At 39.7% G+C, this 17,903-nt stretch overlaps 1 protein-coding gene across 5 annotated transcripts in view; it reads right to left on the reverse strand.

Moving 5' to 3' along the window:
* NECAB1 (N-terminal EF-hand calcium binding protein 1) overlaps nt 1-17,903 on the reverse strand; it is a 56,171-nt gene that overhangs the window by 8,592 nt on the left and 29,676 nt on the right. For 4 of the 5 annotated variants that reach the window (XM_063391427.1, XM_063391390.1, XM_063391410.1 and 1 more), the window contains 3 exons: nt 5,886-6,022; nt 4,572-4,684; nt 3,762-3,838 (listed from right to left, as the gene is read on the reverse strand). In XM_063391427.1, coding sequence (XP_063247497.1) covers nt 3,762-3,838; nt 4,572-4,684; nt 5,886-6,022 — 327 coding nt within the window. The remainder of the gene's footprint in view (nt 1-3,761; nt 3,839-4,571; nt 4,685-5,885; nt 6,023-17,903) is intronic. The other variant, XM_063391418.1, reaches the window with a different exon arrangement.

Below are 17,903 nucleotides of genomic sequence, written 5' to 3' on the forward strand. Positions count from 1 at the left end.
TGTTGGGCACATGCAGTACCTCCTAACCCAGTGTCATTATGATATTCTGAAAAATATCCACATGCCTGAAAAAAAAGAAAAAAGCAGACTGATTTGCAAGAAGCAGCTGAAGCAAAATCCACTCTGCTAGTGGTGCTTCACTTCTCACTGAACAGGGTTCATGTGCAAAAAAGAGAAAGATTTCCTTGCACTCCTAGCATGGGTGAGGATTGATTCACCTCAGGTAGCAGCTGATCTGCCAGCACAGATTCTGTACTTACTGAAAAGCCAGCAAGAGATGTGCAGGTAGAATTCAAATGAACAGAGAACCTCCACAAGCAGCAGGTGGCAGAGCAAGGCAGGAGTGAAGCTGCTGTGTAGTTAAAGTCATGAGACACGTGTGAAAAGAAAGACAGCCAGCTTTATTGTCAGTGCTGACATTTCAGATAAAAAAAAAAAAAAAAACTGAGGGAAAATGTGTATTCCTGAAGTGAAAGTTCACTTTCACTGCCATTTTTTTCTCAGGAAACTTATGGAAAAAGAGAGGAAAGGAATGACTCAGGGGAGTACTACAAATTTTCTCTAAATGTAGCAAGAAAATAATTGACAGTATATGTAAATTTAGAACTTGAGTGAAAATAGACAAATTACTGATTCATTGTCAAACTCCCCTTTGACAGTACACAGCAGAAGGCTTAGCACTAAATCTACCCTTCCCCAGGTAATTTTCCAGTAGGAACACTGACTCATAATGTGCTAGCCCCATCTAGGAGTTAAAAATACTCTCTGGTGGTTCTTTGATGATGTTGTAGATGAGGCAGAGCATGGCTGGCGGGTGTGCACAGCCCTTGTGTGAGCTCGAGCTGTGAGCACCAGCACACGGCCCCACCGTGGGGACGGCGCTCGGGCACTGTCCCCTGGCTCTTGAGCCCCATGGAAGCAGCTCGGTGTGCAGGACAGAGCTCCTGCCAGCCCAGTACCACACAGGCAGGAGTAAAAAGGGGTGCAGCTCAGAGCTAGGGCTTTAAAATGCCTTTGCAGGCCTACCTCACCTCAGCTGAGAGGCGGTGGCTTCTGAAATGGCCTTTTAGCAGGATTGTGCAAGCCTTTCTAATCTGTTTCAGGGCAAAGTCAAAAAACAAGGGCTTTTAGTAGCTGCTGAAAGGCAGCTGATATTTAATGTGAGATACGAAGTCAAGCAGATGCAAAGTTAGGCAAAGGTGGATATAGATAGGTTGTCTATTGGAAAAATTAGACTTATGTAATTACTGTTTTATTAATCAAGTTTTATATAGACAAGGATGTGGGCCTGATATTTTTGGGCCTCAGAGATTTTAGCTTGCTGGTAGCTGCTAACTCCTTTCCCAAGGGAAAAGTTTCTTAGGAAAGCTTCCCAAAACAATCTTGGCAAAACAACTATCTTTTTCTGAGGTAGTGTTTACCTTTCTGGTTCTCAGAGAGAATTGAACTTGGATCTGCCACGTGGTAGGCAGGGACTTTAGCTACAACACTACCTGGGAAAGGAGAGCGGTTTTGCCAAAATTGTTTTGGGAAGAAACTTTCCTAAGAAGCTCTACCCTAGGGAAAGGAGTTAGCAGCCACCAGCAGGCTAAAATCTCTAAGGCCCGAAAGTATCAGGCCCACACAAGGAGGTAATTATGGGAGGTCTGTGCCCTGCCATTGTTTCCCTTTGGCACTGAGCTCTTTTTCAGACAGAAGTTCTCTGTCACTTGTCTGTAGGAAATTTGATAATTTTAAAACATCCTTGTTGCAAGTTTATTTACCACAAAACATTTGGCTGCTTTCTTTAATGTTTGCATTGTATTATTGCTGAATGCCAGGTTTATTTCTTTTTTTAAGTGACATTCTTTTGAATGTTTTCTTTTGGTGTTAGTCCATGTCAGGTGACAACCATGGCAGGGCAGTGAGCTGCTGTTTCCAAAGCAGAGTGGGGAGTAAAGCCAGACTTAGCTTTCATGGTGGACTTTGACATTTCAAAATCCAATTTATATCTATTCAGAAAAAGATCAAGTTGCAACTAAAACGTAATTTATGTGGCAGCTGCTGTGTAATTGCTTTTCCCAAGCAGAAATGACCTCTGGGAGGAAGCAGTTGGATAGAGGCTCACGGGTATTCCCTGGCAGAGCTGGCTGGACTGAGCATGGCAAGGAGCAGAGTGAGAAGCTGACAGAAGTCGTGGACAGTGCCACAAGGAATGGCCGAATTTCACAGCTGGCTGAGGAGAAGTGATGCGAGAGACTGTCAGACTGCAGGGATAACCAAAGGGAACACTGTGCTCCTGTTGGAGCAAGGCCAGCAGTGCTGGGGGTGGCCACGTGCAGCTAATCAGTAACAAGGCTGAGATAACAGAAATACCAAACTGGGACCAAAGGGGAAAAATAATTAGGGGCAGTGGCAGTTTTTCGTTTGGGAGGGAGGAACAGCAGAGAAAGGTCAGTGTGCTTCTCTTGCTGAGCTCTGTGCCAAGTCACCACCATTTATTGGGTTTCTTTGTTTTGTTAAATCCCTTACTTCACTATTTTCTGTGTGTAACTTGCTCCCGAACTCAAGTGGGACTAGTGGTTGAATAACAGGAGACAGTTTTGTGCCATGACCCATGGTCTGAGCCAGTGCCTGGGTGTTATGGGTCTAACCACAAATACTAGATGACAGTATTCACAGGAGACTATCCCAATCAGCCCAAAAGAAAAAACAAGATCAGGCTGTTTCATGCCCCTGTGGGTGCTGCCTTGTGTGGGTGCTGGTGAAGAGACCCATGCCAATGTGTTTGGAGTACAGGCACAGTCTGACTGCTGGTGAGCACTGACCTGTGAGGAGGAACAGCATCAACTGCACTGGCACTGGGGCTACTCCTGAGTCTGAGAGCACTTCAACCCAAAACCTCACCTCTAGTGGACAAGGAGGAAAAAACACACTGAATCTCAAAATCCACTGAATTCAGCCACTCCCCTAGTGCCTATCTGAAATTATCTGTCTTTCAATAGGGGAACTTCATGCAGAAAACAACTCGGGAATTTATAATCTAACATTTTCTTCTACTGGTCTTTCTTCTCCAGAAAAAAGAAGTCATCACACACAGATCATAAGACAACATTTGAACACCAGGGTAGCAATCAAATCTGAATAATAATCAAGAAGAATAGACAGTTTCTGTACTGACAGATGTGGCTCAGGACTTTAGAAGCACTGGGAAGCCCTGGCATTGTTGGATCAGATGAGTCATTTGTCAGGCTCCTGGAGGGCTCTGCTTTGGTGTGAGAGCCACAGGTGGTTTCTGGGCTCTGGGGGCTGCTGCAGCTGGCTCTCAGGAAAGATTTGCATCAGATTTTGGTTGAACTGTACTGACAAGGAAAGCAGTTTAATCTCTGTAAATGAGTATTCTCTGATGGGAAAGGAGGAAACAAAACTTTCTGTCAAGCTTTCATGGGAAAGTTTGAAGAGGAACAGAAAAATATCAGATCCTAAAAGGGAAAGGTTGTAGCACATTCCCCTAAACAAACATAACTAAATACATTAACATCCTAATAATACAATTTTTCATATCTTTATGAAAAGTTGAACTTGTGGTGATGGGAGAGTGAAAGGGAAGCATGGAAAAACAATGTCATGAATAGGAAAGAGAAAGGTGGAAGAAAAATGTAGGTGTTTAATGATTGTTAGCTCTCTTAGGTAATGTTGCAGCTGGAGCTTTGAAAACATTTGTGTTTTAAGGATTGCTTTACTGAAAGTGAAAGAAGAAACAGGTGAAAAAGCCCACACACCTTCTTTTCCAGTCTATCAATTAGCTTCTGGAGTCTGTTTATCTGGATCACCCACTGGCTGTCTTCCTCAATCCAACCTTTGGAAAAGATAAATCATAAACATTTACAAAATGTTACTAAGTTTATAGTGCATAGTGTATTCCTGTTTTTTATTAAAAAAAAAGAATTACCCTGCAATTTATTTGCCTTCTCAAAGGTTGTGCTGCAACCAGTTCAATGTTCATTTAGGTGAAACTAAAGGAAACCATGATTCAACTCTATGAATTATTTTCTTCATGTCTTTATTCTGGGACATGCTACTAAGCACAGATATTTCTTCACTGCAGCCTCATGCTTAATGTCATTGCTTCCAAAGAATCCCATTTACCAGAGTACTCTATCATTTTCCAAAGCAGAATTTCTGTTGCAGACTTTTCTTTGAATTATCTTAAATGAAATATTATTTTCTTTCAGGTTTTGTATTTTCCCTTTTTGTTTATTATTTATTCCCCTCAGCTGAGATGTGAGTCACAGAGAACTTGGTTGTTATAGCCTTCATCTTTTCATTCATATCTGTAGGCAATAAAGATTATCTAAAAAATGTCAAATCAATCCAAAACACACAGTTTAGCCTACAATTAAAATTTTATCTTTTATAATTTCAGACCTATGGATATGCATTAATTTTCTTCAATTTCCTAAGTTTTCAGTTAATACCTTCTATAAATTGTATTCTGTCAGTAAAGTATCTGAGTTAGTTACGTGTATGTTTGTTCTGTATATGTGTGTATGCACATGTTTTAAATAGCTTTGAAGTGTGAAATGCCATACCTGTGCTAGAACAAGGGTTATTTGATGACAGGCTGTTGTTCCTCTGAAGCCTTCGAGCTAAGCGTTTTCCTGGCCACTGAACTGAGAGCACTTCTGGTTTTGTTGGATCTTTCCTGCAAAGAAACACAGGAGACTTTTCAGAGAAAAATATGTGGCAGAGCTCTTCTCCATCTGTTCTCAAAAAACGTGCTTCTACATTCCCTTTTGAATTAAATAAAAAGGAATACCTTTGGAGAGCACTGAATTATTTGCTGGATTTTCACTATTACTCATTAGTTTGATTAGGTCGTTAAAGAAGTTAAAATCTAAAAAAGAAGATGATTAAGCTGGCATAAACCCAAATCTCTGAGCGACACAAATCTCAAGGTCAGTGTCTGTCTATGTAGTGGTTCTGATCTGACCTAAGTAATCATTCCCAGTTTCTTCCTTCACAGGAGTTTTGTAGCATCACTGCAGAGAAACTGGCATGGATAGAGGAACACAGACACTGCATTCCTGGTGCACCCTCAGACTTTCACAGCCTGCTTGATTCCTACAGTCAAGGTGCTGGCACAAACCCACAGAGTATTACTGCTGTACTTCAGGGATCTCAAACCCAACAGCAAAACAAACAAGATAATGACATTTCTAACAGAAAGGTCTTAAGACCTCCTTTGTCCATAAAATACAACAGTTTGTATTTTGCTTTCCTTATTGTCATTAACAATAGCATACTGAGGAAAAAATTCCATATAGCCAAGTAACTTTTCAAAAATATTTTGATCCTTGATTCTACAAACCCTCATCACAGAGATCATTGTACTAAATTCAGCTAAAACCCTTGGATGGATAAAGGCTACTCAGGTGATTGAGAGTTTATAGAGCTAGATGTTAACCACGAATACAGCTTAATATTCTGGGAAGAAGCTGTGACAAGCAAAAGCCTGGCTGTTTCTTCTTTTAACATGGAGACCACTGTGCATGAAAAAAAAGTCATAAAGCTGGAAAAACCAAACAAAACAGTCAGTCACCTTAGTAATTTCAAAGCATTTTGTATTGCAGTGATTTGGTTTCTACATTTGATATTAAACTGTCCAGGGATTTAAAAAGAAGTCAGAAGAGCCTAATATGTACCAAAATGATTGTCCTATAGGCAGCCCAACACAGGATCAGATGCATTCAATTTCAAGAAAACTCCTATTAGTGGGCTCCTACAGGGAATAAAAAGTGTGTCCTGTTATTCCCTCTATCAGATTTCTAGTGAAACATAAAGCAGTGGTGGAGGTCTGCAGTGCCCTCCCTCCTCAGCCCTTCCCTGCAGCTGGCTCTGCTCACCTCTCCTGCCGGCTCTGCTGCTCCGTGGTGTCCAGGGCACACTCCAGGCAGCCCTGGAGGGACTGCAGCTGGTTCAGGGTCTCCTTCAGAAGAAAGCGAGTCACAAACTGCTCCACATTGGAAGCTTCCTGATAGTCCTAAGAATTACATGAAAAAAAACCAACCAAAAAAGCCACAAAAGGTCAGGCTTTGCTGACTTAAGTTAGAAGTGCACGAGGGAAGGTTCAGACTTCGTTCTGAAAGGAAGCAGGTTGGATGTTTCCATGTTTATACATGTAAACCACGTAAGCAACCTTTGCTGATGGACAGAAAGACCTCTGAATTTCCAGGTGTAGACACAACCCCCACTCAAACTGAGAGGCCCAAGTACACAGTGACACAACACAGTTTCTACTCAAAAAGACCCTTTTCTTTACATCATTAACTCCAGGTGATGGCAGCACATTAATTCTGAAGTATAGTAAAGCCAGAATAAGATTGACAGCTGCAGAACTGAATTTAAAGTTTTAATTCAGATCCACTCTTTTCTCAAGCCCACCAGCCTGTCTCAGACACTGATTATGGGAATAATCTTTGAACAGGGCACATGCTTAGGATACTCCCCTGAAAAATCCCACAAGCAGTTGGCTGAAGGACTGTGAGAGAGGGTCCCTTCTGAATTTAACACTCTTTGACAGATTTTTGTTCCTTTAATTTGTTTAATTATTTTTGAAACCATATAACTGTATATTTCACAATTTCATTAAATGTATCTAAATGTTACTTAAATGAGAGTTTGGTTGTTATAAAAATTTACACCTCTACTTAGCAATTTGTGGTAGTTCTTTGAATAATGATATTTCCAATGTATTGTATGTATCAAAAATATTTATGCTTTTTTGTGTAGATAATTTCAGAAATCAGTTTTTATGCCTGTTGTCTCCCTGGCCTGATAAATCATATTTCCATGGCTGGGGTCAAATTTGACGTTTCTGGCAAGCCCAGATCTGCAAAACCCAAGTGTGTTCCCTTCCAACCATGCCCATTATGTGATTCTGTGACTTGGCAGTACTGCACTAATAGGTTGGTAATGCTTTGTGAGGGGCGTCACCTTTACAATAATATAAACACCCTCTTTCTTTTTTTCTCATTAATAAATGTAACAGAGAGGACAGAACAGACCCCTAGAGCCTCTGCTTGCTGTGTTGAGGTCACATCAGGAACAGAGATAGAAAATAGGTTTACATCTCAAGCTCTGAATGAATTTGTTGGCTCCTCACTCGGCTGATCTTGAAAACCTTTGGGCACATTTGCATCTAAAACAGTTTCATAAAGTATGAGGTACCTTCAACAAGAGATTTCTTTAGTCACCACCTCTGATGAGTCCCCTACCCCCAAACTTTAAAGACCTCTCACTTCAATGGCATTGCCTCCTATATGAGAACCCATTTGAATATTTTTGTCAATGCATATGGGTATTTTTAAGGTATTCCATGTTCTTTCCAATGTGAATTACAGCTGAGATGCCTTTCTGATTTTCAGACTTCTCTTAGGATTTTTTCATATATGTGTTTGCAAACAGAACACAAATACAAGATGTTTAGAAATTTGAATGTAAAATGAAAGATTGTCAGATAATAGCTTTAAAAGCATTTTGCTCTCAAATGAGCACAATCTTTTCATAATATATATTAGCAAGTTAGTTCTTGTTGGAAGACTTCTGCCACAGAAATCTCAACAGTGGTGTTAAACCCCCCATGAATCATCAGAAGCTACTTTTGCAGCCAGAAGCTTCATGGTCTTCTACATTTACTTCTTATGGCTTCAGATTAATAAACCATGAGTCACTTTCCAAAAAATAATTTTCCATTGATACAATTTGCAAATAGATTCTTGTAAGAGATTGCCTATCTACCTGAGGGACTCACACCAGTCTATAAATAATGATTATGGCAACCTTTTATGATTACTTAATCTTTTTGTGCAATAGGAAAGCTGTTATTTTATTCTTCTTCTAAACTGTCTCCATTGTAATTGAAAATCTCAGTGAACCAAACAGATCATTTTCCAAAAATCAATTTCCAAAGATCAATTTCCAAAAATTTTGATTCTCTGGCATGTTAGAGGAACATGTGTGAATCTGTGCAGCATTGACAGATAATTAAATCCCTACAGTAGAAATCCAGGTTATATTTCCTTTTTTTTTTAGCTTTTGCCATTGCTCTTGGAAATAAGTGAACAAATTATCCCAGAATGGACCATTTCTTGTAAGTTTTTGAATGTATTTTAAGATTCTGGGCATTCAGAAAGTAAATATTGCAGATCTCTCCATATTGCTTCCTGCTGATACTCATGATAAATCTGATACAGACATGCTGAATTACAACATAAATGTACATCAGTATTATTTCATTATGCAAACTGTTCAGGTGGGCTCTCACTGATTATTTTATCATATAACTATTAGCTGTGTAATACTTGCTGCTGTCTGAGGCTACTGCTTTCTAGCTTCTTCAGAAAAAAAAAATACCTAGAAAAGCTTTCCTGCATTTGAAAGTTAATAAGATTTTTTTCATTAGAACTGCCCCAAGTTTTTGCATTGCACTGGGATTTAGTCCTTTTTTCTTTATATTCCTGTCCCATAATTTCCATATTTAAACACTTCCCTATGGAAAAGGTCCTTGTGATCTTAGATATGTCTTAGAGTTACCTTATCAGATTTACAGAGCTATTTTTGTAAGGATGGGAAAGGCAGGCAGGATGCTAACATCATCTGTGACAGTCTAGAATTATCAAACTCTTTCCTTATGTATATTTACCCAAATATTAGTGCTTACAACTATTCTATGTGGAATTACTTAACTCTCTTAATGCACGTGGTTGAGCAAATAATTACAAATTATTTACTACTTTCTTTAAAGAATTGCTGAGTCAAGAAATTCTGAGCTCACAGCAATGTTGGGCAGCTTCAACTCCTGCCCAGTGAAAAATAACTACTACCAGTCTTTCTAAAGTTCTAAAGTTCTTCAAAGATCACAGAAGAAGGTATCCAGCATATATAAATTATCTAAATAATTGCAATTTAAGTCATGGAGGGAAAAAGATTGTCCATTACAATTTAATTTAAACCTCAAGCCCAGCTCTCAGCACTGAGGAATTATTAGCCGTGCTTTGGTATCATTTCACCACTCTATTTCCTTCGAAAAGTACCTTATTTTGAAAAGTACTTTATTTTACTAAAGGCACACTGGTACAACATTTTTGTATCAATTTATGAAGTTTATATTATGGTAGAACCAGCTTAACTGGTTCAAATACAAATGCTGGTTCCAATACAGATGCCCAACATTTGTATTGCCAGTGCATCGTGCTACCAATCAGTAATGGGTCCCACGGATGGTGTCTGTACATAAACTAGAAAAATTGCCCCTTTCTTGAATTTCATTAGCTGTAAGTTACTGTTCATTAACACACACATTACACTGCACCACAGTTTGGGCAGTGGAGATGAAAAGAGGCTATGTTAACATATTGTTCTGCTTGTTAGTTTTACTGAGGGTGAATGAATGAGGGTAATTTTCCACATCTTCCTCATCAAGAGGCAACTGTGACCTTTGTGAGCAGCAAAGATTTGCCTTTCCTTTAATGCAACTGAAAATGCACATAATTAGTGATTTTGCTGTGGAAAAGGTCACTGTGGTCTTTAAAAGTGTCTAAAGGCTATCTTAGAAAGTGCAGAAGAGATTCTCCTTTTATAAAGGCAGAGGAGGCAGGGTTTAGGAATCTCCTAGTGCAGTCCCCATCTCAGGGTTACCAAGGTTCAGCAACTTTTGATCCCCTCAGGCTCTGGTGCCAGCCTCAGCCCTCTCCCCTGGGTGATTTGACTGTGCTGCTCCATTTGTCAGAAGAGCAGCTCCTTGAGATGGAGAAGGAGTAAGACACCTCTTACTGATATATTACTTAGCAATTTTCTGTTTCTTATTTATATGTAATATTAAACATAATTTCACAGAAATATTTATGCCTATTTTTACAGAAAATACCCTCAAGTCAACTGAAAAGCAGTTATCACTGAGTAGAACTCAGAAAGTAATAATCTATTTAAATTTCCCTTTATTGTGGAATGTCTCCTGCCCTGTATGTTTAGATCCCAGATTAGAGGGACAATGCCCTGGGTTACAACTATAAATTGAGGATATAAAATTAGTCAGAATAACTTCACTAAAATGAAGTCCCTAAGATCTAATTCTTCAGAATGTAGGAAGAAATCAAAACAGCAGCAGAATAAAATCATAATTTCACCAGAAGCCATATTGAGAAAAGCTCAATGTATTGACATCACACAAATGTACCTCTCACAGCATCCTCACTGTAGAAGTGATCAAAGGCAGGATGTGCCCAATTATTAGATTCAACTTTGAATATGGCGCAAGTTTTACAAGTTTATCCAAGTATTATATTCAGCATAAATTATGGGTTTAAATTTTACCTAGAGAACTGGAATAGTGACAATTTCTACTAACCACCTGCAGTGCTGACATAACAGTGAGATAAAATAGGCAGCCATGGCTGACTAGAAGGAATATCATCACACGTTTGTAATAGCATCTCTCAGAGCAGTCTATCCCTCTCCTGTACTGGGATTACTGAAGGAGTAATACACTCAATGAAGGAGCATGCACAAAATCCATGCATGGATAAAATCTCCTATTTAAGGTGCATTTATTAGGTGCATCACGTAGCATAGAGACAAGAACCTGTTTTGGCTGTGTTTGATATTAGCAGGTAGCAGGGAAATGTGTAAAGCCATTGCTCCAGGGAGAAGTTTGCAACAATGCATAGAGAACAACAAAGCTGCTGGTGGTTTTGATAGGTATCAAGAGGAGAATGGCTAGTTAAATGTTTATTTTTCTACTGTGAAGTAATTTCTATTTAGAAGCATGAATATTAAATGAAGGGGGTTTTCATTTTATCTTCGTTTCTGACTAAACACATCTTCTCTGCTACTGGCAAAAAAATTGAGCATTGTGTCTCTCTGACCCAATAGGCATAAAACTTCCACAAGAAAAAAAAAAAAAAAGATCAAAGAAGTTCCCAAGAGTTTTCATTTCTCTGATAAGGAGCTAGAAGAGGAAAGGCATGAATCTCTGGAATATCCTTGCATGACTCCTCAGAATTAATTGCTTGCAACTTTTTGAATTCATCTTAGTTTGATTGACTTGCCCTAACAGTTCCAATCTTAAAAATAAAAATTTCAAAACATAATTTAATAATGTTCCCAGATAAAACCAGCATTTATTCATAGGGTCCTCTCTGCTCTGTAGCAGGGTGCAATTGGTGATATATTTAGCATTATCACAAGCATTCCTCTCTTCAGTTGAGAGACAGTTCAGCTACTGACTGGAACAGGCTTCTCAGGGAAGTGGTGGAGTCATCATCCTTGGAAGTATTTAAAAGATGTGTAAATGTGGAACCTGGGGACATGGTTGAGTGGTGGATTTGGCAGTGTCTGGAGGTTAATGGTTTGACTTGATGAATTTAAGGATTTTTTCCAACTGGAATGATTCTAAACCGTAATGATTCTATGGTTTTTGATTGACATAAAAAAATAGTAATAAATCTAAAGGAACAAATGAACTGTTTCCCAAGCCAGTGCATAAAAATTAATACTCAAGATAAACTGAGCAGTATATATGTCTTGCTGCACAAGAATATATGTTATTCTTGTGCAGCAGCTATTCATTGCATTAATTCTGTGAGAGGCATATTTGTAAAAAGTGCAATTTCAAAGAGACTAGATTCTGTGAAAAATGTTAGTCCATGGAAAGATGGATGTCAGCCAATTTAACACTGTTTTTGCAGAAACAAAAAAGCAACTTAAAACTTCATTTTTGCTCAAACAGAATGTTTGTTGTGGAAAAACATTGTCAACAAATGCTTATCTAACTTTATTCCCAGAAAATTTGTTTCAAGATAAAATTTACATAAATGCTACTGTTACTATTAGTCAAATATGCAAGTAAAAAAAAATCTAGATATTCTAGTTTGTAATGGCTATCAGCTCAAGAATGCAGTGATTTACATAATTACCATAAATACACCATCAGTAACTAAATTTCAAGCCCTGTTATTCTCTTAGCTCCTATAATCCTCTCTTTACTGGCTCCTATTTTTAGACTATTCAAGAAACTTTCAAGTAATAATAAGGCTGCACTGACTTTGCTTAGCTTTGGGTTTTTTTGAGCAAAGCAGAAAATTAATGATTTCATAGAAGCAGATAATTACACTTGCTGTGTTGATCCATCGTCTTGCTGTCGCACACCACACACCCTCCTTTCTATGTTTTTGCAAGCAACATGTAAAAGGAAGTTAGGGTTTTTTTCCCCTAAAAAGACTTGGAAGGCTATTTGAGAACTTCATGGCTCCACTGAAGAGCTGTCTTGTTTTTATCCTAAAATTTATGCTTATGTTTTGTGTATGTAAATGCTGCATGAAAACCCGTTTTAAAAAAACCAGTTTTGATAACTACTGCCCAAATGCATTTTGCTAGTTCACCTAGTCTGGTCCTTTGCTATCACAGATAGATTGTTAGGTGTCTTTCATAAAAGAGCTGCAAAGGAGGGAAGAAGGTCCTTCTACTGTAGAGAAGCAAAGAATCAGTTGTAGAGAGTCTGAAAATAAGAAAATCTGTAGTGTCCTATCCCTCTTTTCCTGTGTTGTCTGCCATTCCTTTCCATGCAAGCCTGCTGTGCTTTTGTTTCCAAAAGAACTGTACCTCAGTATTTACAGGAGTAGTGTGCATTCAGAGGTCATCACTTTGAAAAAAGCATTGACTGCTGTGGCCAAAGCACCTTCTGGCTTTAATCTGTGGAAAAAAGAAATGTTTTCCATTGGCTGTTCAAAAGTCCTGCCCAAGTCTATCCAGGAGATTGCTACTGCATTGTAGTCATTGGATTTACACTTGAGATAAAAAGTTATGTCAGGTCAAGCTACACTCCTACTCACTGGATCACAGTTCCACCTTTATTAGCAGTGTTAACTGTCAAAACCAGTTTCAAGGGTTTTTTTTTTTTTGTCAGACTCTATAACACTGTTTCCTTTTGAAATGAAAATGCACTATATAATAAATATAACCAATATAATCTAAGCAGCAGCTCAGATATGAAGCCTTTTGTTGTTGGAGACTGGATCACATTTACAACAGCTGTGATGGTCTTAAGTCCCTTTTGAGCAGGTCACAGTCTGAGTGAGAGTGCTAAACAGACCCTGCACTTGCAAGGAAAGGAAACAAGTGCATGATCCCCAGTGTTGCTCTCCTGAGGAAGCAGCTCTGCCACTTTCAGTCACTCCCACCAGTGATTCAGTGATTTCAGTGATTCCCACCACTTTGCCACAGAGCCAGTGCAAACAGTCTCCATTGCAGTTGCTGCTCCAGTAAGTTAAGAGCTGTTACTCTCTGTGTCAAGTTCCACAACAGATTAGCAGGTGAGGCTCAAGCCAATAGGCACTGAAATGATGGAGCAGGGAGTGTGTCCCACCCTGAAATCCCTCTGGCACAGTGACCTGGCCACCAGCCCACCATGCTTCTACCAACAGTGAAATGGAAGGCAGGAGCCAGGCAGAGAGGGGGGTGCTCTTCAGCCAAGGAAAAAGTGAACTTCAAATGGGTGCAATGACTGATAAAAGACACTGTTGGATCAGCTGAGCATCACCTGCTCTTCCTCTGAGAGACAGTTCCTCCAGGGAAAAAAACCCTTCAGAGACCTCAGAGCTATTCAAGTATCTAAACTGGAGTTGGTGCCCTACCAAGACCCACCTGGTTTGCAGCTGCTGCCCCAGGAGGAGGTCTCATCCTGTCCCTGGGTCTCCTCGAGGTCCTGTGTGCTATTTGTCAGGCCTGTGGAGACATCTTGGACATTCCTGAATATCCCAGATCTTCTAAAATATCTTTAGATAACTATTTAAACCCCTGAATACTTTTATATTGTCAGATTAACTTCATATGGAAAATAGATTTTTGATGATTAAATGAGCTTTTGCTAGGTTATTGAGTACAAAATAGCTCACCAGCAGCAGAAGGTTGCATTTGCAATAAACTATAGCAACACCAGAAATCAAAATGATAGAGTAAAACTTATTCTTACTGAACAGCTGACAAACAGCAATAATCTTACAGCTTGGTAACTTAGGGAACACATATTCTTTAATCTCATAGTTTCTAATTTTCAATACTCACAAATCAATAGAACTGAGATGCCGAGCACTTAAACAAATGGTCTGTTTCACCTATCTACATCATTACTCAGTGACATATTTTATTTTCAGAGCTGTGGGTTGCAAAATGTTTCTTAATTATATCTATATGTGACTGCAAGCTAGAAAATGTAATAAAAATGCAGCTTGGTGAAAGTGTTATGTTCATGTGGGTAATAAAAAAGATTAAGTATTTTAACTATATATGCTTTATAAAAGATCTCAGAAAAAAAGGCCTAAAGAATGCATTTGTAAAGTTTTGCTGAGTGTTTGATTTTTACTGCTTTCTGTATATAGGATGAAGAAGAAATGCAAGAAACAGAGCTATCCAAATAGTACTTTGATCTGGAAAATTTCAACTTGGCAGGAGCAAGAAAACCAAGGGACACCAAAAATTAACCTGTCCTCACCCCTCTGTGTGAGTATAAGCAGCTCACATAGACTCTCCATTCTAAGGAGAGAAATTATCAAATATCAAATGCTACAAGTCCCTCTAAAATTCCTCAGATGGTTTTCCTTCCTGCTAGAAGGATATAATACAGGGAAACCACTACCCAAACTGGTAGCTCCCCAACCATCTTCTGATTAGATGGGGTTTGTATTGAAGAATATTGCTTGCAAATGCAACTCAGTCTTTTCCCTGCTGAAATATGTTCTTGGGGAAATCTATTTCTCTGCAGTTTTAGCTTATCACCTTCCCATCACACTCTGGAATGTTTTCTGCCACATTTCTGTTTTCACTTTCAAATAGCAGAGGACTGGAAGGCTGGAGAAAACTCTGTTCAAGAAAGGTGTGCTGACAGCTCTTTTGAACTACAGAGGGCAATAAAGTACACAGAAATCAGGCTGAAACTGCCTTGCAGGAGCAAGGCTTCTGCTAATCTGTTGGGGAAAAAGATCTATACGTGGAAATCATTTGGAGTAATGGGGACAATTTGGTTGACTTTGATTTAAATTCAGGAGTCCATAGCCAAGCCAAGTCCCACTTGCTCTTGGTGGGATATTGTATTCAGTTTGTTTGGCAAGGTTTGGGGAGGGGAGATGGAGGAACTGCAGGGACATTTTTGTGAGGGGCTGCCCATATAAACAATAGAGCCAAATCCAGCCAGCTTCAGGTTGGACCTGCCACTGGCCAAGGCTGAGCCCATCAGGGCTGCTGGTGCTGCCTCTGGAACAAGTTACTGTAGAGAAGCAAATTACAGGCAGAGAAGAGAGGAGTGGGAATCTGTGAGAGAAAGAGCTATGCAGACACCCAGGTCAGCACAGAAGGAGGGGCAAGAGGTGCTCCAGGCACGGGAGCTGAATTCCCTTGCAGCCCCTGGGCAGACAGTGGTGAAGCAGCTGTGCCCCTGCAGCCCCTGGATGTCCACAATGGAGCAGAGATTCACCTGCAGCCCCTGGAGGAGACCCACACCTGAGCAGGTGGATGTGCCCAGAGGATGCTGTGATCCTGTGGGAAGCCTGCACAGGTGGGACCTGTGGCCCCATGGAGAGTAGCCCATGCTGGAGCAGGTTTGCTGGCAGGACATGACCCTGCAGTGTACCCATGCTGAAGCAGCCTGTTCCTGAAGGATTGCACCCTGTGATTAGGGGTCTAGATTTTTCAGACATGCCAATCCATGCTTTTCATTGAAGACTGACACATCTTCCTTCTCAAGGGTTTCCTTGAAAACTGGAGCTGAAGAATTTTTCTAGGGCTTAAATTCTGCAGCTGCCTCTTGTGCAAAGTACTTACTGAATATGGGCAACTTTAACTGATAGGGATTTTCTATAGGAAAGACTGAGTGGTGGTTTTATGTCTGATTCTAAAACAAATAAATCAATAAGGTACCAAATTGCTCCTTTCCCTGCTAAATATTTAAGAGGAATGAGCTCTCCGCCTGAAGTGGAACACACTCTGGAGAAGTTTAGCAGAGACTGATAGTTAGAGGTGCAGGGTTTTGTTCAATCCACAAAGTTGGAGGGGATGGAAAGCTCATGGCAGCTCTGAGGACTGGGACTGTTATCAGTCCCATGTTTTGCAGGGTAGAGTTCAGATTCAATCTCCGCAGTCTTTACTCTTGGTTTTTAATAGGACAATTTAGTCCTTGGAAATTTGGTCTGGGTCATTGGACACTGACTCAGCCACTGTGGATACACCGTGTGCTCCTGGGTCTCACAGTGTAGGTCTTCAATTCCTGACTTCTTTTCTATATATGAATTTTCCACCTAGGACATCACTTAGACAGTAATAAATGCTGCTACTACTCAGTGACTGTTCAAGGGACTCAGTGGCTGCAGTGGCAGAATGGTGACAGTTTTATGCTACACTGGGAGAGGAAATCCAAGTCTTGCCTGAGATGCATGACAATGGCCACTTAACACCAGACCAACCATTTCTGAGCACCTGTGTGCATGAGCAGGGAGTCAGCTCGAGCTATGAGCATCTTGTGTGGTACTGGTGAGGAACATCATTTATTATGCTATCTCAGTGTGCTAACCAACTTTTCCTGCACCTCCAGCTCTGATTTTAGATTGCTGTAGTCCAGATTTGAGACCACAAACTTAAGTATAACTTGGAACTATTTAAGATAGAAATTGTAATATTTGCACTTCAATGATTTATCAGGTAATGAGGTCAAATAACCTGTTTCCTGAGAACTGAACTCCTGTTGAAAACAATCCAAATTTTGAATTGAAAATTTAATTTCCATATACAAAGCTGTGGTGGCTGAGCTTATCCTTGGGAGAAAGCTCTATTTTAGAATATTTGAGGACATCTTTTTTATTTGACTGTGTTCACAAACAGTTTCTACTAAATGGAATTAAAAGTGCTTTTCCAGTGTTAGCCTTGTGTATTTTCTGCCATCTCTAACAAATAGTCAGCTGAAGCATTCCTGAAAGACAGAAATCCCATTAGGCTTGATCCTTCAGTTAAGAAAAGAAAATTCAAAGAAATTGTGGTTTGGTTATATTTTAGATGGATTCTTCAAGAAGACAAATGAAACAATAATATTGCAGATTTTCTTATCCATATTTCTAGTCAGGCCAGTACATATATTTTATAATCTCACTCCTCTGCTGGGACTCCTCCTTGTAATTAACTTCTGAAGAAACTCTTAAATGCTGTCTTTCATTTACTTCCAGTTGTTAGGAGATGACATCCTGCCCTTCAGCAGCAGTATTTTATACAGATGACTATTTTTTAAAATAGTCATCTGTATAAAACTTTTTTTTAAAAAGTTATGCATAGCTAAAATGAACCAATCTGTTGCTTTTTAATATCCAGCTTGACAAGACAGTGAGTCAGCACCCATTCAGCACCCATTCAGCACCCATTCAGCACCCATTCACTTCATTAGGAGTGGAAGATCCACAGCACGAATGAAGAGACATTCAGCTTCCTGGCTCAAGCTCTAAATAAATAAGCTGCACTTTTGGGCTTTTATTTTTGCAGGTTATGTAAAATATATGAGTACTTTACTCCTTCAAACATCCAAAGATAACAGCTTCACTAAAGAAGCACAGCTTTCTACACATTGATCTCGCCACTGATTGACTGGAAAAAAACCCAGGGTTTTTTGACTCCATGGGATCTCACTGAATAATTTTGGCTGAATTTCTGGTTTTGATGACTAGCCTGGTGTGGATCTGTGGCTGGGTTTGGAGGATCTGGGTTCACTTCCCTGGTCTGTGCTTTCCCTCCCCTTTTGAAGCTGTTCCTTGCACAGGATATTTATGATGTTCAGCCAGGGAGGAGGAGTGAATCACCCAATGTATTGAGACACTTTTGGTCAGATGCAGAGC

Source organism: Prinia subflava, chromosome 1 (assembly GCF_021018805.1).
Source record: "Prinia subflava isolate CZ2003 ecotype Zambia chromosome 1, Cam_Psub_1.2, whole genome shotgun sequence".
NCBI classification, from domain to species: domain Eukaryota; kingdom Metazoa; phylum Chordata; class Aves; order Passeriformes; family Cisticolidae; genus Prinia; species Prinia subflava.